The sequence below is a fragment of the Carex rostrata genome, chromosome 1 (assembly GCF_964058835.1).
Source record: "Carex rostrata chromosome 1, lpCarRost1.2, whole genome shotgun sequence".
Lineage (NCBI taxonomy): Eukaryota > Viridiplantae > Streptophyta > Magnoliopsida > Poales > Cyperaceae > Carex > Carex rostrata.
In genome coordinates this window covers 17524461-17548748 of record NC_135918.1, presented here as the reverse complement: position 1 = coordinate 17548748, position 24288 = coordinate 17524461, and the positions used below count along the sequence as shown (strand labels likewise).

Here is a 24288-nt window from a genome sequence, read left to right as displayed (position 1 = left end):
TTGCTTTGTTTCTTCCTCGTTTAAATCCAGCACAAATAAAACATTAAATTAACACGTGTCCCGCGTTGGCTTCTTAAGAAGACGTGACGTTATCACCCCTTCCACCGACTGAGTACTCGTGAAACTTCGTTGGTTGGCGCGGCGAATTCAATCGACACTATTTGTATTCAAAGCCGCAAACAAATTCGGCTTCTCCTCTTCCCACTGTTTCCCATTTTCCATAAAAAGAAAAAAGGAAAAAAACACTTCCTTCCATTCTCCATTTCTCCCAATCTCCTTTTCTACATTCTTTCCCTTTTACAACTCCAGTTCTGAATTTGGATTCATGGGTGGCCAGCAATCAAGCCCGCAACGGCCATCACAGCACTGGGATCGCGGCCGACGATCTCATTCTCCTCAGGAGCAGTGGAATTATGACTCGGGCTCTCTTCCGCCCAATTACGGCGTGCCGTATTATATGCCGGAGCAGCCGGCTCATGTGCCAGTGCCACCGGTGCCATCAGTGCCGATGCCGCAGCAGCAGCGGCCACAGCGGAGGTTTGACAGGCGGTATTCGATTATAGCTGATCAGTACCACACAGTTGAACAAGTATGTTATAGGGTTAACTTCACTTTTCAAATTGCTTTTGAATATGTAATTAATTGGTATTAGATTTTGAAATGAGGTTCTTTCGCTTTTGAATATCCCACGCCGTGAAATATGCTCCTAATTTGCTATCAATTCCAAAATTGATTGGATTGACTTTAAATGACGAATCCAAACTGTTCAAATTTATCTACTGATGGGTTTATATGCAAAATTTATAATTTTTGAATTATTTTAGTATCAAGTTAAGCAGTCAAACACATGATGAAAAATTAATATATTAAAATCAACTTAAAAAACTCTCACGTTTGACCGATTGACTTAATAATAATTAAATTTGAAAAATTATAAATAATGCTAAACGCACTACTAGTAAAGTATATCGGTTTGAACAGTTTGTATTGGTTGTTTGAAGCCGATTCAATAGGTTTGGAGTTGGTGGTATTTAGATTGAAAAACCACCAATATTACCGATATCACGGATCTACTAGTATCTACTGGTATCTAGATAAGTGGTTCATTTTTAAGGTGGAAGTTGAGAAAAATACTACAAGGCTCTACTGGTATCTAGATAAGTGGTTCCTTTTTAAGGTGGAAATTGTAAAGAAAAAGAAAAGGAAATCCACTTTTTGATAGTGCTGTTGCTCCAACCAAGCAATGATTTTTAATTTGTGGCCACCACGATACATCACAATCACCAATTTGCCATTGTGTCACGCCACTAACCAAAAATCATGACCAATAAAATACCTGAAATTGCCAACTTTTTCTATGCTAGACGTGGATTTTATTTTTTATTAATTTAGAAATTGAAAAATCAAATCTTCGGAAAAAGGATTGATTGTTTTTTTTTTCTTCAAAAAAATATAGAATTTTATGGGAAGATTTTTTTTTAATTAAAATATAGGTCGTTCCAGCTATTTTTTAAAGAAAAAAAATCAATCATTTCCTTTTCCGAAGAATTGAATTTTTAATTTCTAAATAAAAAAAAGTCGCTAGACATGTCTATCACTCTTCTATTATTTCAAGTTGAGTGTTTCCTTTGACCTGGTGCATGATTACTACAACAAGAAGCAAGCTGTTAATTGGAAGTATTGGACCATTTGAGATAGTTGACAAATACCTAATCAAAATACTGCCAAACTCATCAAATCAAATCATTTAACTACATAAATTTATTTCTTCCCATAAAATTCTATATTTGTACTGTGAATAGCTACCATTTGCTTAGGTTTGGGTGGGTAGGAAGAATCTCTAGTTGTTTGCAACATAGTTTTATAATAAAGTTAATTAGCTACAAAAATTGAATAACTACCATATGGCATATGCTTGGTTTTGCGGTGGGTGAGAAAGAAACTAGTAGTTAATAATATATTATTGCATCTTGAAATTGGCCTTGGACTTGTCAATCAGAGAATCTCCAAAGCACTTGATTTGGTTGAACTCATGTTTGCCGTGTTTTTTGACAGGTTGTTGAAGCTCTTGTACAAGCTGGACTTGAATCATCAAATCTTATTGTTGGCGTTGATTTTACCAAGAGTAATGAGTGGACAGGTACACATCAAAGCATATGCTCTACCTACCAAATCATATGGAAATGCAAGTCAGATTTTGGTGCTTGAACAGTTGAACTAGTCATGCCTAGGGGTGTTCAAACGGTCAGTTCGGTTAAAACTGAATTAAATTAGTCAAATCAAATTTCATTTGGTTTTAAAATTTCTAACTGAACCAACCAAATTGAACTTCAATAACAACCAAACCAAAAAAACCGAAGTAAATTTCGGTTTGTTTGGTTGAACCGAAATAAGAGATTAAACTGAACCAAATATAAAAAACCGAAATAATTAAAAAATTCAACAAACCAAACCATGTAGTCCAAAATTTGTCAGTTCTATTGAAAACCAAATAAACCGGATCCAATGAACACCGCTAGTCATGACCAGTAATAGGCTAGTAGCTTAACCCATTCATGCTTTAATCAATACTGAACGGTTGAACTAATCATGCACAGTAGTACCATACATATTCACAGGCCCACCGCTTGATCAGTACTCAAATGGTACTTGCCATGTGTCTATAATTGTCCCATTTATGTGCAATTTCTTTGTGTTCATGGATTGCTGGATGTGTCTCGTGTTCCCGTTTTTTTTTTGCTTAATAAGTTGATATGATTCCTTAGAAATGCTTGTTATATTCCAGCAAATATGCCACTAAATTTTTATATACATAATCTCTGTGCTTTTACTCAGGTAAATATTCATTCAATGGACGAAGCTTACATCATATCAATGATACACCAAACCCATATGAGCATGCAATATCTATCATTGGACAAACATTGTCTAATTTCGATGATGACAACTTGATACCATGCTATGGATTTGGAGATGGTAAAAATATTACAAATTTTCAACTCCTGAATTTACAATTTTTTTATCATTTGTGGTATATATATTTTAAATGCTTCTCTTTGTTTCATTTATAGCATCAACGCATGATCGAGATGTATTCAGCTTCCATCCCAATGATAGACCATGCAATGGTTTTCCAGAAGCTTTAAAAAGATACAGGGAACTTGTCCCACATGTGAGATTAGCCGGTAATTGGTTATTCCTTTCCTTTTATTATTTTTTCTATTTAACCTATTTTTTTATCTACATTTGTATCCATGAATCATAGAGATTTTGAGGGATGATAATCTATTTGTGCAGGGCCAACTTCATTTGCTCCTATTGTAGAGATGGCTATGACAACTGTAGAAAAGAGCGGGGGACAGTACCATGTTTTATTAATCATTGCTGATGGCCAGGTACATTTATATCAAATCTCACAGTATCATATTTGTTCCTATATATTACTATCTAGGTATCTTGTTATTTATGTAGATCTCTGATTTATGACATGGTTTTTGGAACTTCTTAATGTTCTGTGAAGAGATGTGTGCTTTTGAGAGTTGAACCTAGGTTATTTATATCACAAAAGGAACTATGGAGAGTGGATGTGGATCCTAGCTATTTTATTATAATCTATTGAAAATATCATCTAAAGATATCATTAAATAAGAGAATATACTTGTGTTTCATATTATATATTATATTTTCAAAGGCAAGATCTAAGATTTTTCTTTTTCACTAGGTTACAAGGAGTGTAGATACTGAATCAGGTCGACTGAGCCCACAAGAGCAAATGACTGTTGATGCTATAGTGAAAGCAAGGTATATTGAATATTTTCATTTAGTTATAGAAATAGTGGATACTGTTGTAATGGTATGAGCTGTTTGGTATCTCAAAACTCTTTTGGTTTCAATGAAACTGGTGGATTATTCCACTTTCATAAAAAAAAAAAATAAAAAAAAATAAGAATAGTGGATGCTGTTGTAATGGTATCAGCCGTATGGTATCTCAAAACTCTTTGGTTTCAGTGAAACTGGTGGATTATTCCACTTTTATCAAAAAAAAAAGAGGAATAGTGGATGTTGGGCAAGCATTTCTGTTGTTTTTTTTAATTGAACTCTTACTGATTGCGGTTTCTTACATTTCTTTTAGCGAGTTACCTTTGTCAATTGTGTTAGTTGGAGTTGGAGATGGCCCATGGGATATGATGAAGGAATTCGATGATAATATCCCGGCAAGATCTTTTGACAACTTTCAGGTACCAAATTCCTTAAAATTTTATCATTGAACTTTAAATTGTTCCATTATTTTGTTGTAGTTTAATTTCCCTGAAGTCTGATATAATCAAAATTAATTTGGTGTTGTGCCAAAATGTGCAGAGAACTAAATCGTGTTGGTATTTCATACTGATATTCCTGACATCTGCTCTAAATATTATATTCTCTTAACCTTGCAAATTTACATCACTTGCAGTTTGTAAACTTCACAGAGATAATGTCAAAGAACTTGCCTCAACGGAAGAAGGAGGCCGAATTTGCTCTTAGAGCTCTAATGGAAATTCCGTTGCAATACAAAGCAACACTTGATCTTGGAATTCTAGGGTAAGAACATTTAACAGCAGCAATTTTTACCTACATTTTTCTTGTGTTCTCTTGCATATGAATACAAGAATTACATTTAGTCTCAATGTTAAGTAAAACCCTAGTATCATCAGGCATCTCATACCTCCTTTTATAGATGCGAGTCAATTTTAGGATAAAGCTTGAATTACTTCTGCAATAGACCTCTGAATACTGCATAAAAATCAAGGCGGTAAGTTGATAAGATAGAACTAGTAAACTGAGAAGACAGAGGCTATGGTACTATGCATAGCACATATTGGTCCGTACTATGGATCATTATCTCTGATTTTAAAATCCAAACAATCAATCTGAACCGTTTAACATGATTTCCATATGAAAATGTACTTATAGATCAAATTTTACATTTTTTAGATATATAAAAAATCACTTGAATATAAATATTTTAGAACATTCAAAAGTAGTGATTTTCTACTTCTCTAAAAAAATAGTAATAATATTCTAAAAAATGTAAAATTCAGTTTGCAAGTACCTTTTCATATAGAAAATTAGAAATCACATTGAACGGTTCAGATCGACTGTTTGAACTTGGAAAATGAAAATATTGATTGCGCTATGCATATTACCAGTCACAATTGAGAAAATGGAAAACTGAAGCTGTCAATGGAAACAGTAGAAAATGATATTTAGATCATATTAACATATAAACTAACCAGTTCTTATAAATAATATTTTTTTATAGGCGACAGTCTGGAAGGAGCCCAAATAGGGTTGCTCTGCCTCCACCCGGTGGAACTTTTAACACAGCATATACTCCTGCACCTGAATTTTCAAAACCAACTGAATTTTCAAAACCAACTGCCTCACCATATCCTGCTTATGATTCGTTTGAAACTAGTACCAGTGCTTCATTTTCAAAACCTACTGCACCTGAAGAACCTAGTTCGGATGCTCAGGTACTTATCTTAATCTAATAAGAACCAGTGTTGTAAATAACGGTATGCGGTCGTCGGACAGACAGGGTACCGCCAAGCGATTAATCGGAAATAATCGGGAATAATCGGCCATAATAGGAAATAATCGGTCGATTAGTCAGAAAAATCCATGACAGTTTGGTCACCGCCAACGACTAATTGGCCGATTAATCGGTTTAAACGGACATTTTTTACAATAGAACAACAGATTTCAGCAGTTTAATCTTTTCGAAGTGATACACCCTTATGTGGAGTTCATTTTATTGAAAATTCAAACTCTTGATTTAATTCTAGGTTGGTACTAATTTGACAATCATTATCTTTTGAAACAACTTCATTTGGTTCTAACATTGGATTTCTTTAAATATTTTTCAGCAATTTGTGTGCCCCATATGCCTTGTAAATCCAAAGGACATGGCTTTTGGTTGCGGTCATCAGGTAAAGATTCGTAAATTATAATATATCTTACTCCTATTCTTCTTGAACTCAAATTGTGGTTTCTATCACCAAAAAACCTCAGTTGTAGTTTTATATCATTGGAAAAATGCAAATTGCAAAGATTTGATGACTAATGATTATGTGCATAATTAGGTTAATATATATTCGCACTAATTAGAGTTTTGGGATAACTTAAAGACGTAAGGGTCTATTTTTACCTGGTTGAAAGTTGAAACATCTTTTATTGTGATATTTAAGTTGATAGAAGTTGAATTCTTTAGAACAAATTTACTCCTAGTATTGCTATTATTTTTCCCTTCTATTTTTTTTTGAAATTATGAAAACTTTTTGCTACCATCTCGGTTCCATTTATCTTATTTACTTTTAATTTTGTAGACTTGTGTCGGCTGCAGTCAAAACCTACAACTGTGCCCAATTTGCCGTACTCCAATTCAAACTAGAATAAAGTTGTATTGAAGGACAGAAATGGGCAATGCAACAGGTAGCCTCGGCTACTTCAAAAAAAGAAGAAAGAAACAAGAAAAAGGTTTAAGAAATGGGGTGCTATGAAGGCTTGAAGATTTTGGTTGCATATGTGAAAATCTTGCATGATGCGTCTGTTGCATTGAAACGTGTTTCATATTCTTATTCTTTTATGTGTGGGTTGTAAAGCAAAATTAGCAGATGTATATTTCATGTTAGAATTTGAAATGATGATGATTTGTAATCTCTTTGTATTCTTGTATAAATTGCAAGGTTCTAAATAGCGATTATAGCGGCATAGCGGGGAGACCAAAAAAAAAAGCTATTGCGAATAGCGTAGCTATAACGGAAGCTATCACACATAGCAATTTTTCCTTTTCAAACTTTATATTCTATATTTCTACTAATTATCAACATAATCAATATTAGAGAATTGATGTAACAACTAAATGACAACTAATCTAAGTCTATACTTTTTATCAATTACTCAAATAAGAATGAAAAAAATCTAAAAAGTAACATTATTTAATAGTTTATACTTCATGGTATTACATATTATAATAGACAAAGAGCAATTAATTTTATAAGGTAAATGAAGTCAATATACATATTTAAATATTTTATGATTATAATAATAATCAAAATCAGCTTTCAATTGAAACGAACGATAATAATTTTACAAACGAATACTATAAAAAGAGTAATCAAAATGAATAATTAGTATTTGAATATTTCTCGATATAGAATGATAGAATAAATCACAAATAAAAATAGAAGCATATAGTTTGGTTTAGTATACTTATCGTAGAAGACCATGTAGCATTAGAAATAAGAATAGAAGTACAGAAGTCCATATAAATTGCAAAAAAAAAACCATGTAGCATAGCGGTAGCTATAGTGGGTCTCATATAGCGGTAATAGCGGTCAGCTATTATAGCTATAGCGGTCGTAGCTGAGTTAGCGCAATTTTATCTCATAGCTTAGCGTTTATGGTCCGGAAAAGCTATAGCTAGCTATTTAGAAGCCTGATAAATTGTAAATATTCTATTGTTTAGATTATACTAAATAAGACTTCATTTCAGCATTTTACAGTTTAGTAGCAACTGAATTAGATGGTTAACCTCGAGTTGTTCTCGGCAATGTTCATGCGTAAAGCTTAACAATAAAAATACCAGAACAAAATCCTGTATTGCTATTAATGTGGATTTGTAATTCTTATTGTTATTACGTGTGAATCTGTATCTTTAAATACATCTTTAAATGACTGTATCGTCACATCAGGTCTGCTCTGTTTGATTAGTGAAAACGTTTTTCAATCAGATATAGGTGGATTAGGCTGGTTTTGAGGTTTAAGACTAAGCTCTGTTATGTGAGGGTTGCACTTTTTGAGCTAAGCACCTCTATCTTTGGTGCTTTGGTATTGGTTGTGTTTACAATACATTTCTTTAAACAAATATGAAGTATAAATTGTTGTTGTTCTGTTAAAGTGAATAGGTCGAATTTTTCCCTATAATCAATTTAGTAAATTGTAAGTATATCAACTAAAACTAGAGTGTGTTTTTCTTATTGGGGGCAATGTCATGGCTTTAATTTTTGTTTCAAGCATCAAAGCTCACAGATCAAAATTGGGGACATGAAGCACTGTCAAGAAAAGTCAGTTGCCTGCTTATTGATACAAAGAAATAAAGGATAAGAAAAAAAAAAAAGAGGGAATAAAAACAGAGTATTTAGTAATTGATTCAATTTTCATCATATATGCTTTCAGCTTCATAGACAGAAACTTTAAGCTGGGAAAGGAGCTCATCTATGGGGTTGTATTTTGGTAATCGCCAGCATTCGGATCTCTCGATTAAGAGTTGTGCCTTTGGCAATGCCGCATGAAGATTTGAGAGGTAACTATCGACAGCTGAGCCATCACGCCAAAAATCAACAGCAGATTGACCAATGGTTAACACCAAAAACTCAACTGCTTTATCCCACAATAATTTCATTTCTCCCCTGTTACGGTTATCTATACCTTCTTTGCAATGAATTGAAGCAATACTGTTTCGGTTATCTATATTTCAGGTCCTTCTTGTCCTTCTTTTCCAGAATCTTCCAACAGTTCCAGTAGTTCTGCAATATTAAGAAATTATTAAAACACTAAAAAGCATTTATATATTAAAAAAAATACACGTTATGATGAAGTCGGAACTTGGAAGCTGGATTAGTACAAACCAAAAAATAAAGAAAAGAAACAACAGACATTTGAGATAAATATTCAAGTTGTGTTATATTTGAAGGAAAATAAATGAGTCTGAGCACTAAACAAACTTAAGAATGTCACATGCACACAAAGGAGCCTCTGCTTTTGAAATTAATCAAAGTAAATAAAAAGTGATTATCTGATGGCAGTTTTCCATCTATATTTTGACCTCTACTCTCAACAAGCTTAGGACATTTAATAATAGTGACTTCGTACAAAGATGCAAGAAACTGGAGACCCCCAAGCGACTGTATATAGTTTATAACAGTTCTCAAGACGCAGATTTGATAGAGATTTAAGATATTATGAAAACCATTCCTAGCATTCCAAAAAAAATTCAACCGCTAGGAGTCCCGGTGATTTGGGTATTTTTAAAATATTCCTAAAACCATGAATATTTTTGTAACTTCTTATTTTATGGTAGATATTTATAAAAAATTTGGATAAGGTGATCTTCATGTAGGCTAAATTATTTTAAATCGGATACATATATATATATAGAGAGAGAGAGAGAGAGATTGGCTATTCTACTTCCATAAGCATATGCTTATAACTCGTATTTTGCGTTTCCAATGTCTAAATGGTCAATCTGAAGTGCTTAACATGTTCTCCATGTTAATATGTGCTTGGAGACCAAATTTTATATTTTTTGGAATTTGTTTACTATTTTTTCAGAATTTTTCAAAACAGTTATAACAAATATGAAAAACCTTGTTTTGAAAAATTCTGAAAAAATAGTAAAAAAATTCTCAAAAATGTAAAATTTGGTCTCCAAACATATATTAATATGGAGAACATGTTGAGCTCTTCAGATCAACTATTTGAACATTGAAAACGCAAAAATGAGTTATAAGCATATGCTCTCATATGCTTATGGAAGTAGAATATCCAACCTATACAATTAAAAAATATATCATCTTGATGAGGTATTTTATTTTTCAGAATTATTTTTTAATTAATTGCTTGATTAAGAACATTTGAGTATTGGCTATGTGTGCCCCTTCGGTAGTGGCCTTGCCAAATTAAAATTTCAAAAATCCGCAGGGGTGAGGTTTTTGTTCAAAGAGCTTTGAATAAAGTCATACTTAAACCGTTCGATCGGCATCAAAATTTGCATGAACAATTTATATGCATGCACAAAATCTTTTTAATTTATTTAGATCTAAATTATTCACACAAATCTGAAGGCAGAGCAGACAGAGGGTCTGCCTGGCCCTCAAAGATATCACAATATTAGTCGGCTAAATATTCATTATTTTTCTTTTCCATGTAAGTCATGGAGGATTTAACAAGTTTGATTCTAAAAAAAATGTAAATCTAATAAAAAAAATTATACCTCTCTTATATATCTCGATACATGCAACTCCATGGAAACTTACATCTCACCGTGTTTACAATATGCCCATCAATCAACGCAGTATGAAAGTCACTGTGTTTTATATATTTATTTTTTTTTATCAATTTTTGACCGTTTAATTATGTACTAAATTAATTTGAAACTTCTAAAAAAAATTTATGTACATGCATCACTCATGAAGTAGATGGATTTCAACAATTTGAATTTGTCGTTTGAAAACAATCTGATAGACTTTTAGAGTTGTGCTTACCCTCTCTTGGTGAGCACATCACACACTCTAGCTTCGTTCATATTATAAAATGAGGATTAAGGATATTGTACTCTGTATCGTCGCATCAGGTCTGCTCTGTTTCATTATTGAAAACGTTTTTGAATCAGATTAGGTGGATTAGGCTGGTTTTGAGGTAAGATCTGTTATGTCAGAGTATGCACTTTTTGAGCTAAGCACCTCTATGTTTTAGTGCTTTGGTATTGGTTATGTGTTTACAATACATTGTTTTTTAAACAAAAATGAAGTATATATTGTTGTTGTTCTGTTAAAGTGAAGAGATCAAATTTCCCCTACAATCAATTTAGTAAATTGAAAGTATATCAACTAAAACTAGTGTGTGTTTTTCTTATTGGGGGCAATGTCATGGCTTTCCTCTAAATCTCTCTCATTTCAAATAGATTTGTGATCTGTTTGAAAGAAAACACCAGAAAGACACATCCCTGATGTGTGATTTAATTTTTGTTTCAAGCATCAAAGCTCACAGATCAAATTGGGGACATGAAGCACTGGCAAAAAAAGTCGGTTTCCTGCTTATTGATACAAAGAAATAAAGGATAACAAAAAACAGAGAGGGAAAAACAGAGTATTTAGTAATTGATTCAATTTTCATTAAAAAAAAAAAGGAATTTGCTGATGCAGCAAAGCAGATGAAAATTGACGGCAACATGAACAAATAGAGAAATACAATACTGATGATTAAAAAAAAAACTAAAGTTGAAATCCTTGAATCAAACCATGATGTCTTACAGAGCACTTTAGGAAATTACCAAAAAAAGAACTGAAAGCAGCAGTACCAAAACAAATGGAATAAGTCCAACAGTACATAATGTGCACGGGTGTGCTCACACACAAACACAGAAAACACACAAACAAAGCATTGAAATAAAATAATCAGTATATCCGAAACATAAAATTTGTAATGTTTTAACCAACATAATTTGAAGAACCAGGAGTCTACAAATCTGCTGCGTACAACCATGAAAGAGGGAACACCAACAAGTCTGAAATGAATAAAAAGAGATTTCATTATTAGCACATCATTATTATCAAATATATTTTCTGACGGATGTACTCACTAATTACTAAATGCATACCTGAGTCTGAGTCGCACAATTGTTGGGATGTACTCACTAATTTCTGACGGATGTACTCACTAATTACTAAATTTATGTAAGATATAAATGAAGTAATTTGCATCAAAATTTCATTTTCTGAATATCTTCATTTTTAAAATCCTAACGGTCGATCCGAGCCATTCAACATGATTTCTATATGAATATGTACTTGCAAACCAAATTTTACATTTTTTAGAATGTTTTACTATTTTTGAAGATAGGTAGAAAATCACTTAGTCTGAAAATTCTGGACCATCCAAAAACAGTGATTTTCTACCTATATAAAAAAATAGTAAAAAAATTCTAAAAAATGTAATATTTGGCCTGCAAGTACATATTCATATGGAAATCATGTTGAATGGTTTGGATCGATTATTAGGATTTTGAAAACAAAAATATTAATCCGTAGTACAGACCTATCCGTGCTATGCATAGTACCATAGACTCACTGTTATTAAAATATTTTGCACCAATCTCAACATTCCTATAGTTAGGGACATTAATTTCCAGTATAGTCTGGAGAAATAATGACTCATACCTGTTAAATTTCAGGCCCTTCTTTTCCAGAATCTTCCAACAGTGCCAGTAGTTCTGCTATATTAAGAAATTATTAAAACACAAGAAAGCTTTTATATATTAAAAAAATGCACGTTATCATGAAGTCAGAACTTGCAGGGGCGGAGATCTAGACGTTCCGATAGACTTTGTCCCACATGAAATTTGTTTTTTTGTCCACCTCTAGATGTTTGATTTGTAATTCAAGTTAAAATTAAAACAAATTTTTTGAATTATGATTGGTAATTAGAATTATAGGTTAGAGAATCAGAAATTATAAGTCAGAGTATTGAAAAGCATAAATTAAAGCATTGTTTTCTATCAGGTATCTAATTAGTTAATGGGTTTAAATATGATTTGATTTTTTATAACGCCCCCCCCGGAACTTGGAAGCTGGATTAGTACACACCAAAAAATAAGGAAAAGAAACAACAGACATGTGAGATAAATATTCAAGTTGCGTTATATTTGAAGGAAACTAAATGAGTCTGACTAAACAAACTTAAGATTATCACATGCACACGAAGGAGAAATTAATCAAAGTAAATAAAATTACTTCAAAAAGATCAAAATATGCTTGATTATTGTTTCATCAATGAAAAGATATATAATTACCTGATGGCAGTTTTCGACGTATATTTTGACCTCTAGTCTCAACAAGCTTAGGACATTTAATAATAGTGACTTCGTGCAAAGATGCAAGAAACTGGAGACCCCCTAGCGACTGTAACATATCACAGTCCCAAAGATACAGATTTAATAGAGATTTAAGATTGCTTGTGATCTCAGCTGGAATCGACACCAACCCAGTATTGGAACGTATCCACAATGTTTCAAGCGAAGTGAGGTTTTGCAAGCAACTGGGAATTGAATTTTGGAGCTCACCGCATGAACCCAGTTTAAGGACCTTGATAGAGGGTGGTAACACCATAGCATTTGGGCATCTAAGATTGGAACAATTTTGAATTTCCAGATACTCTAGCGATACAAATCCTCCAAATGATTCCACTGGCAGTGACTTCAGTATACAGCAACTGCTTATTTCAAACCACTTTAGTGCTGGCAGGTGGTTTGGCTCCAAACAGTTCTGAAGGCTTGTTAATTGGTCGCAATTCTTAAATTTTAAATTAGTGATGGAACAAGGGAGGTGAGAGAGAGTTGATGCCTTCATACAATCAAACCAAATTTCTGTTAAATTTGGCAAAAACTCTTTCTTCAACCAACTTGGTGATAAATTTCTACCTGCATATCCGTTGATTTTCAACCTTTTGAGATTAGGATGGGGACATAAACCATGAAGTACCTCCTCATCGAGATTTTCATTGCTTACCGACTGGTCACCAGATTGTCTCCATATAGACCAACACAAACTCAAATGGTTAATTAATGGTTTCATGTTCAGTTGTGCTTGTTCAGCAGCTTCTTTGCTGGGAACTTTCTCAAGCTCAAATATATACAAAGCTCCATTGAGTTTGCAAATGTTCTTTAAATTTTCAATTTTCTCTCTTGTCACATTAACCGACAGATCATAAAGTTGGATTGCTTCGAAAATATTTTCAATATGTTCTACCAAGGAGACCTTTTCCAAAGGCAACTCGAGTAGTAGTAAATTAACCAAATTGTTGAATCCTTCTGGGAAACATTCAATATTTGGGCAATCATTCATGTTTAGATACTGGAGATTGTAAAGGCTACAAAATGACTCGGGCAATGTTTCAATATTTGTGCCAGAAATATCCAAATACTGAAGATGCTTTAGGTTTCCAATGTTTTCAGGTAGCTCCTTTATTTTGCATCTTGAAAGAGATAATGATCGAATATTTGTGAGGTCATTGCACCAGTTTTCCATTGCAGCAATGGAACAAATGTTAGTATAAGCTACCTTCAGCGAGAGCAATTTCTTGTATTTGGACAACTCACTTTCCTTCTTCTTTAATTTCTTTTGATACACTGATACGTGCCGTATCCGTATATCAAAAGAGACTTTATGTTCCGAATTCTCATTTTCAAGGCAAAAACACTCATCTTTTGTTATAGATTGGCACACATCATGCATCAGATCATGGATCACATATTTATCCTCGCATACACTGTTAGGGCTATGTGGAAGTTTTTGAAAAAAACATCTCTTTACAAGGTCAAAAAAGTAACCCTCTGCCAGAGTTCTCATTTGGTGGGCATTATCTATGGGTTTAACTAAACCTTGCATGATCCAAAACTGTGTTAACTCAGATTGGGTAAAGTTAAAATCTTTGGGATAAAGTGAGCAAAACGAGAAACATTTTTTCAGATGAGAGGGTAAATATTGATAGCTCAATTGAAGTACCGGAAGTATATCACGTTCATCCTTTTGTATTCGCCACATTTCACTGTCTTTGATATTCCTCCAGTGTCTAACATCTAAGTTCGTTCCCAAAACACCTCCAATTGTTTTGGCAGCAAGGGGAGATCCTTTTAGCCTTTTACAAATTTCCTTACCAATATCCTCCAATTCTGGATTAATATTGTTTGATTCGGCAACCGAATGAAATGCACAGCTCTTAAAGAACACCCAGTAAATATCCTCTTCTAAACCCACCAAATTCATAACATCTCCGAGACTTATACTAGTGCCTGGAGTTTCCACACATTGAAGCGACCTAGTTGTCACCAGCACTACACTTCCTTCAGATGCTTCTTCCATTGGTGCCAATAGATCTTGCCAATCCTTGCTCCAAACATCATCAAGGACTAGCAAAAATCTCTTGGAATTTAGTTTCTCTTGTAAATCGTTTTGCAGTTTATCTAAATTAGTAAGTTTGCTCTTTTTTCCAGTGGCGCTCTCAATCATTTCTTTAGTTAACCTTACCAAATCCAAATTATCAGAAACACAAACCCACATAATATGATCAAAATGGGACTTTACATTATTATCGTTGATAACCTTTTGAGCAAGGGTAGTTTTCCCGACGCCTCCCATGCCTACAATAGATAAAACTGATACATTCTGTTTCTTATCCATTCTGCTGCTACTCTCCCCAATTTCTAAATTAGACACTCTCACGTTTTTTGCTCTCTTCCTTTGACCAGATCCATAGCTGGGAACTCCCATTAGACGGATCACTTTATTGAACTCTTTATCACGCCCACACACTTTCGATGTATTAAGAAATCTGCTTGTAATCGGTCTAGCAATAAATTGGTTGGGATTTTCTGGTATGCCACGAATGTCACAGACTACTTTCATTTCATCATAGACGTGATTAAGCCTTTCAAGAACCCTTTTTACTGTTTTTGGGAAATCCCTCATCCAGTCCCTCAAAAAATTAATACCTGGAAAGCCCTTTTCGACTTCATTCTTCAATCTTCGGTACTCCAATTCATCAACTATGCTTTCAGCTTCGTAGACAGAATCTTTAAGCTGGGAAAGGAGCTCATCTATGGGGTTGTATTTTGGTAATCGCCAGCATTCGGATCTCTCGATTAAGAGTCGTGCCTTTGGCAATGCCGCACGAAGATTTGAGAGGTAACTATCGACAGGTGAGCCATTACGCCAAGAATCAACAGCAGATTGACCAATGGTTGACACCAAAAATTCGAGTGTTTTATCCCACAATAAGTTCATTTCTCCCCTGTTTCGGTTATCAACAAAAGATTATACTCAAATATCCACTAATTATATAATATAATATAAGCATTATAAATAGAACACACCTTTCATGCAAGCTTCTTTGCAATAAATTTCCAAATCATGGTTACCTATACCTTCTTTGCAATGAATTGAAGCAAAAGTAGCTAAACAGAGATGTGCAAGATTTTTTTTAAAGTTTTCTGAAAGAAGATGAATAGTTTAGTGATGAAAGATGCCAAGGAAAAGTTTGGGAAAGAGAAAAAAAACCGTGTGCAAACTTACAAAAAAAAAAGTGAACTGGAGAAAGTGAAGTAGTACATTAATTTAATAATTTTATTCGATTGGAGATGCTTTTCATTTTAATAAGCTGAAACCTTGAAGTTAACACCGGTGATGTACTCCAGATTTTCTTATTAGTGAAAATTTCTAGTGTGCCCATCTAAACTTTTGAAATAGCCAATTTCTCATCAGAACACCACAATATCTAATATATTCATTCAAATTTAACATTATTGTTAGAAAATTTAATACTTTGTTAGAAAATAATGGACATGTCTATTTAAAATTAGAGAACACATTGATAAATTTAATTCTTAAATAATTAAGCAAAATGTATAATAGTTAAATGGGCATAGAAGAAAGAATATTAAATTTGAATGGGACATTGGATATTGTAGTGTTTTGATAGGAAAATTGGCTATTTCAAAAGTTTAAATAGACACACTAGAAATTTTTACTTTTTAGTAATAGAAAATAAATAAATAAAATATTGAAATAGCGGTAGGTTTTGGTTAATTTTGAAATATATATTAAGAACGGTCATATTCAGTTAGTCCAGTCTCTAACCATGCAAACTTGCTAATTAAAAAAAAGTTCCTGCACAGGATAATCCATCTCGTCAAGTAGTGCTCATTTCTTTGGGTGGTTAGAAGATCTATCAATCGAAGAAGAAGAAGAAGAAGAACAACAACAACAATTATGAACAGTACTAGATGGAATGGACTAATCTCGTTCATTTTTTTTAGGGATTTTGCGTGATTAGTGACGAAATTAGTTGGACGGGATGGTTTATTTTGTCCAGCAGACATGATAAACCATCCCATTCTTATATTTCAAATTTTCATAGAAACCTACTCCTATTTTGATAATTTTTTATTTTTTCCTATTAATAAAAAAAATCAGGATGTACTCCATGAGTAGTCTTTTGAAATTTAAATTTGGAGTAAAGTAAAACATTAAAGTTAACACCATTGATGTACTAAAATTGAGCTGTGTAATATGTTGTTATTCGATCATGACAATTGATTAATTTTGAATGTTCATAATTTATTTTAGTGAATTATATATTTTGGTGTAAAAGGTGGTCTTAATATATATTTTGGACTAATTATTCTTTTACAATTTTTTCTTATTTTTTATGTTTTTTAAAAACAATTTTTTCTGATTTTTTTAATAAAAAATAAGTTTATTCTTTTAAAAATATCTGGGTTTCCGACCGATTTCTCTAATTTTGATTCTCATTTTCGAAACCTTGAATGAAACATGAGAATGTTGATTAGGATTTCGATCAGATTGAAAGAGGGGAGCTATGATTCAAAAAAACATAGTATTATAAATATTAGTGTTGTAAAAAACGGCCGTTTAAGCCGATTAATCGGCCGATTAGTCGTTGGCAGTGACCGAACAATTACAGATTTTTTCGATTAATCGATCAATTATTCTCGATTATTTTCGATTAATTACTTAGCAGCATCATATCCGTCTGACGAGCGCATACAGTTATTAACAACACTGATAAACATATAAACATAGCTAATATGCAATGTTTATGTATAATAATTGGGAGAGTACATGAGTGGACACGAATCACAGTGATGAAATAGGAGTAAATTAAAAATTGATTTGCATCTTATATTATATTATATATAGTGTACCTTGTAATGATGTCCTCTATATATTTCATTTGCCTATGGGCAACTTGCACTATATTAGAATAATTACACGGAAAAGGTATCATACTATGATTACTATCATGGCACCAATTGATAACTTAGTTGGCAGTTCATCACAACTATTTTTTAGTATTACTTTTTTTTCCCTTTTTCCGTTTTTTCTTAACTTACAAATATAATAAATATAATGATTATGTAACAATTTTCATTACTTAATGAAATATAGGTGATTTCAACTACTATAAAAAAAGATATATTTACAATTAATATCTACCGCAAATCATGTGATGAAAACCGCCACAGAAGTGACAATATATTTAAATGATGTTCTTAGTGTATTTTTTTTCAAACAATTTAAAGGGATCAGCTAACTATCTCCCACTTCATTTCCCTCATTTATTTTCCAGTCAATAACTATCTTTGTTGACCACTAATTAAGAGGGGACCACAACTTCCAACACTAAAAGACAAAACAAAATGCGTCATTATCGATTATTAAGTTGAGGGGCCGCTTATTTACTGGGTGGACCACTAACTATTATAGGGACCGCTTAATATTTGATAGATTTTACAACTGGCGCACGCAAATATGGATACATATACACCCAAGTGTTTATATATAATAGATCAAGTATTTATATCTAAGATATATATCAAGTATTTAAAAAAAAATGGACACATCACACCCTTCTTTTACACATTTTTAGAGGTGGATTTTTTTTCCTATTCAATCTCGCCAATATTTCTGACGATCTGTGAGAAAATTTGTGAATCTAATATCACGAACGTCTTTTACATAATTTTCTCTTTCAAATGAGATCCATGATGACATACTTTCGAGTTGTCCGTTGCGTAAGTATTCATATTTCGTCATGTAGTTTCATACCTTATCGGGCAAGTATTCTACTACGTCGAGCAAGTATTCATACATCGTTGTGCAAGTATTGATACTTTGTCGAGCAAGTCTTCATACCAGCAAGTATTAATATCTCATCATGCACTACTAGAATCAGAGTTTATTGCATGCATCTAAAAATGGCTTGTCGCATGGACATACTCTTGCAACAAGTCCGAAAAGGCTTGTTGCATGCGCTTACCCTTGCAACTATACCGTCACAACTACCTTCCTTGCAACTACTAAGTATTTGCAAGGACACCCATGCAACAACTATTTTCTGACTTGTTGCATGTGACTACCCTTGCATGCGTTTGTGATTAAGTTGTTGCATGGACCTTCAATAAAATATAATATAAACAAGAGGTAAAGTAGTTGCATGGGTATGGGGTTAAGTAGTTGCATGAACCTTCAATAAAATATAATATAAACGAGGGGGTAAAGTAGTTGCATGGGCATGAGGTTGAGTTGTTGCAAGGATCTCCAATTAATTATAATATATGACATTCAAAACGTAATTGCAAGGGTAGATGAAAAACAGTTGCATGGTTGCCCATCACACATTTGCATGCGATAAATGTTGCATGGGACTACCCTTGCAACAAGTTTGAGGAATTCAAAAACACCATTTCTGTTGCATGGACCGTCCTTACCATGCAACAAATTAGTGATACGCATGCAATAAACTCATATTCTAGTAGTGATGCAAGTATTCATACCTCGTTAAGAAAATATTCATAAATCGCCTGTGACAACCTGAAAAGCCTTATTGCCGACGAATCGGTAGGAGCCGATGGATAGGAAGTCGGAGGTAATACGGTCTGGATCGAGATCGCGACGAGTTATGAATACTTGCACTACGAGGTATGAATACTTGCCCGGCGGACAACTCAAAAGTACTTAATTATGGATCTCATTTGAAAAAAGAAAATTGCGTAGAAAACATTTATGACTTTAGATTCACAAAAAGTTTCACAGATTGTCAGAAATATGGGCGACATTGAAGTAAGAAAAAAAATTACCTTTAAAAATGTGTAAAAAATGAGTATGTGATAAGAAAGATTGTTTAAAGAAATACTTGATATCTTACATATGAATATTTATTATAATAGATGTTAATACTTGTGTGTATAGGTATACATATTTATGCGCATCAGTTGTAAAGTTTTTCAAATATAAGTGGTCTCCTAGTTAATTAGTGGTCCCCCACATTATTAATGACTGATACGCGTTTTTTTTTTTGTCTTTTTGTGTTGAAAGTTATTATCCCCTCACATAATTAATGATTGGAGGATGGATAGGAGAAATAAGCTGGGGGGGGGGGGGGGGGGGGGAATATTTATTCCAATTTAAATGATGTTTTCAATGTATAAACCTGCCGAGTAAAATAATTATCTTGTTAGAGGCGACATTCGAACCCGAGAATCTATGGTTCTCAACAATGCTATCTATCACTACACTGCCTTGTATTATATCAATAGTTATATATTCTAACAACAAAGAATAGGTAGTAAGGTAGACCGAATTTTTTATTAATATCCACCATAAAATAAAAAATTACAAAAAGTATAAATCTGTCGGATAAATTAATTATATTCTAACAACAAAAGAATAAAGAATAGATAGTGTAGTGGTAGATGAGCAATGTTGAGAACCAAAAGTTCCCATATTCGAGTCACCAAAAGATTATACTCAAATATCCACTAATCATATAATATAATATAAGCATTACAAATAGAACACACCTTTTATACAAACTTCTTTGCAATAAATTTCCAAATCATGGTTACCTATACCTTCTTTGCAATGAATTGAAGCAAAAGTAGCTGAACAGAGATGTGCAAGATTTTTTTTTTAAGTTTTCTGAAAGAAGAAGAATAGTTTGGTGATGAAAGATGCCAAGGAAAATTAAGTTTGGGAAAGAGGAAAAAAACCGTGTGGAAACTTTACAAAAAAAAAAAGTGAACTGGAGAAAGTGAAGTAGTACATTAATTTAGTAATTTTACTCGATAGGAGATGCTTTTCATTTTAATTAGATGAAACCTTGAAGTTAACCCCGAAGATGTACTCCCGATTTTCTTATTAGTGAAAATTTCTAGTGTGCCATCTAAACTTTTGAAATAGCCAATTTTTCTATCAAAACACCACAATATCTAATATATCCATTCAAATTTAACATTATTGGTAAATTTAATACTTTGTTAGAAAATAATGGATATGTCTATTTAAAATCAGAGGACACATTAATTTAATTTTTAAAATAATTAAGTAAAATGTTAAATAGTTAAATGGGCATAGAAGAAAGAATATTAAATTTGAATGGAATATTGGATATTGTGGTGTTTTGATAGAAAAATTGGTTATTTGAAAAGTATAAATCGACACACCATAAATTTTCCCTTTTTAGTAATAGAAAATAAATAAATAAATAAAATATTGAAATAGCGGTAGGTTTTGGTGAAATTTTAAAATATATACTAAGAACGGTCATATTCAGTTAATCCCGTCTCTAACCATGCAAACTCGCTAACTAAAAAAAGTTCCTGCACAGGGTAATCCATCTCGTCTAGTAGTGTTCATTTTTTTTGGGTTAGAAGAACAACCGAAAAAGAAGAAGAAGAAGAAGAAGAAAAATTATGAACAGTACTAGACGGGATGGACTAATATCGTTTATTTTTTTTTAGTGATGTTGCGTGATTAGTGACGAAATTAACTGGACGAGATGGTTTATTTCGTCCAGCGGATATGATAAATCATCCCATTCTTATATTTCAAAATTTCATAGAAATATAATCCTATTTCGATATTTTTTTATTTTTTTTCTATTAATAAAAAAATCGGGATAATGTACTCCATCAGTAGTCTTTTGAAATTTAAATTTTGAGTAAAGTAAAACATTAAAGTTAACACCATTGATGTACTATAATTGAGCTGCAATATGTTGTTATTCGATCATGACAATTGATTAATTTTGAATGTTCATAATTTATTTTAGTGAATTATATATTTTGGTGTAAAAGGTGGTCTTAATATATTTTTTGGACTAATTATTCTTTCACAATTTTTTTCTTATTTTTCCTGATTTTTTTAACAAAAAAAAAGTTTACTCTTTTAAAAATATCTGAGTTTCTGAGCGATTCCTCTAATTTTGATTCTCATTTTCGGAACCTTGAATGAAACATGAGAATGTTGAGAAGGATTTTGATCAGATTGAAAGAGGGGAGCTATGATTCAAAGAAACATAGTATTGTAAACATCAGTGTTGTAAAAAACTGCCATTTAGGCCGATTAATCAGCCGATTAGTTATTGGTAGTGATCAAACAGTTATAAATTTTTTCAATTAATCGGTCAATTATTCTCGATTATTTTTGATAAATTGCTTAGCGGTACCATATCCGTCCGATGAGCACATACCATTATTTACAACACTAATAAACATAACTAATATCCAATGTTTATGTATAATAATTGAGAGAGTACATGAGTGGACACAAATCACAGTCATGAAATAGGAGTAAATTAAAAATTGATTTGCATCTTATATTATTTTATATACAGTGTACCTTGTAATGATGTCCACTATATATTTCATTTGCCTATGGGCAACTTGCACTAAATTACTATAATCGAAAGGTATCATACTAGCTATATATTATGGCACCAATTGATAACTTGTGGCTAGTTATTTGCTAATCACTATACTATATATATGAGTTAGCTCACTATTCTACTAATCCAACCAAAAGTTGGATTTGCTACTATTTTTACACTTGAAATTAACTCTATTCTTGCTCAATTTCTTGATTCATCCAAACGTATCTAATTGATATAATGTGTAATTAGTATACGTTTGGATTGAGAGTAGGGTTAGTGAGGATAGCAGCTAATTTAGAATTCATAACAACCGTTAATCTAATACTTTAAATAGAATAGCAGAATAGCGAACTAGTTCCTGCTAACTCATCACAACTACTTAATTTTTAGTATTACTTTTTTTTTCATTTTCCGATTTTTTTTAACTTATAAATATAATAATTATGTAACAATTTTCATTACTTAATGAAATATATGTGACTTCACCTACTACGAAACAAATATATATTTACAATTAATATCAACCGCAAAACATGTGATGAAAACACAGCCAAAGAAGTGCACAAATTACTTATTTTAGGCAATTCACCAAACAGCTAATTAATGTACTTTAGCGGAAAAAAAAACAGAACCGTACCAATACTGGTAAATGAATATACAATACTACTGAATTATTGGTTTTACATTGATAAGGAATATATTTAAGTTTAAAAACAACTAAATAGTCGACGATTGTAAGTAAGGTTGATCGAATTTTTTATTAATATCCACCATTAAATAAAAATTTACAAAAATATTCATGGTTTTTTGAAAATTTTCGAAATACCCAAATCGCCAAGATAGTCCAGTTTTTTTTGCACAATTTAAATGATGTTCTTAATGTATAAACTTGCCGGGTAAAATAATTCTCCCGCTAGAGGCGAGACTCGAACCCAGCATTGCCATCTACCACTACACCACTTTGTATTATTATGAATAGTTATATATTCTAATAACAAAAGATAGGTAGTAAGGTAGACCGAATTTTTTATTAATATCCACCATAAAATATAAAATTACAAAAATATTCATAGTTTTCTGAGAATTTTAGAAATACCCAAACCTAGTAGTCCATTTTTTTTTTCAGACAATATAAATGATATTCTTAATGTATAAATCTGTCGGATAAATTAATTATATTCTAACAACAAAAGGATAGACAGTGTAGTGGACTAGTGGTAGATGAGAAATGTTGAGAATCAAAAGTTCCCTGATTCGAGTCTTACCTCTAGCGGGAGAATAATTTTTTAGAATTATTATCATGCTCGCCCTCATTTGAAAATATAAAAGTTCGCCAATACCAAGGTGACCTTCAGCATGCGCACGCACGTGATAACAAACTACACTACCCAAAATTTGTGTTTCAATTTGCAGATTTATATATGAAGAACATTATTTAAATTGCCGTTTTTTTTTTTCCTACCACCCTCAAAAATCAGAATTAAATGAATATCATCTGAAAAATCGGATTTCAAATTCTGTCATGTTCGCACCATGGATCTGCAGACGGATCGCCAACCCGTTCGTGTAATGGATCTGCGGACTGACCCGTTCGCACAGTGAATATGCAGACCGACCCGTTCGTGAATATGCGGACCGACCCGTTCGCACCGTGGATATGCGGACCGACCCGTTGGTTTTCATTGTTACCATATTTCCAAATATGACGAAAGAGAGTCCACATGATCCATGGCGCGAACGGGTCGATCCGCATATCCACTGTGTGAACGGGTCACTCAAGCGGGTCAGGGTGCGAGCGGCTCAATCCGCAGATCCATTACGCGAACGGGTTGGCAATCCGTCTGCAGATCCATGATGCGAACGTGGCGGAATCTGAAATCCGATTTTCCGGATGGTATTCATTTAATTCCGATTATTTAGGGTGGTAGGAAAAAAAAAAGTTTAAATTGCTCCAAAAGAAAAAAAAAAATGGACCGCCAGAACTCCTAATATTTTTATTTAGTCTTAATACATACAGAATTTTTTTTTATTATATACAAACTAATTTTTTTTAACCCTTTTGGATCTTGGAATCCGAGGCCATCACCTTGAGTGCCCTGCACCAGGACCGGGCCTGTTGTTATATTTTCAGTAGGCTCAGTTTATTCTAGTATTAAAACCAATCCCAGATTCAGCAACATATCTGTATTAGCACTAAAATTTGAAATCTTTTTATGCACTATATATATAGTTTACAAA

The 24288-nt window shown here is 32.7% G+C and overlaps 2 protein-coding genes across 2 annotated transcripts; one reads left to right on the top strand and one right to left on the bottom strand.

The window, feature by feature from the left end:
- LOC144561901 (E3 ubiquitin-protein ligase RGLG5-like) lies at positions 1 to 6518 on the top strand. The gene is made up of 11 exons (XM_078311007.1): positions 1 to 589; positions 2056 to 2140; positions 2836 to 2976; positions 3072 to 3185; positions 3298 to 3395; positions 3722 to 3801; positions 4133 to 4238; positions 4454 to 4581; positions 5303 to 5516; positions 5910 to 5972; positions 6369 to 6518. The coding sequence occupies exons 1-11, from the start codon at positions 326 to 328 to the stop codon at positions 6447 to 6449; spliced, it is 1374 nt and encodes a 457-aa protein (XP_078167133.1). The 5' UTR covers positions 1 to 325; the 3' UTR covers positions 6450 to 6518.
- Positions 6519 to 8511: 1993 nt separating this feature from the next.
- LOC144568598 (putative disease resistance protein RGA3) lies at positions 8512 to 15620 on the bottom strand. Its single transcript, XM_078319001.1, has 2 exons — positions 12614 to 15620; positions 8512 to 8570 (listed from the first exon to the last, which is right to left on the bottom strand). Exons 1-2 carry the CDS (start codon positions 15600 to 15602, stop codon positions 8512 to 8514), a joined length of 3048 nt encoding a protein of 1015 aa, XP_078175127.1. The 5' UTR covers positions 15603 to 15620.
- Positions 15621 to 24288: the final 8668 nt, after the last annotated feature.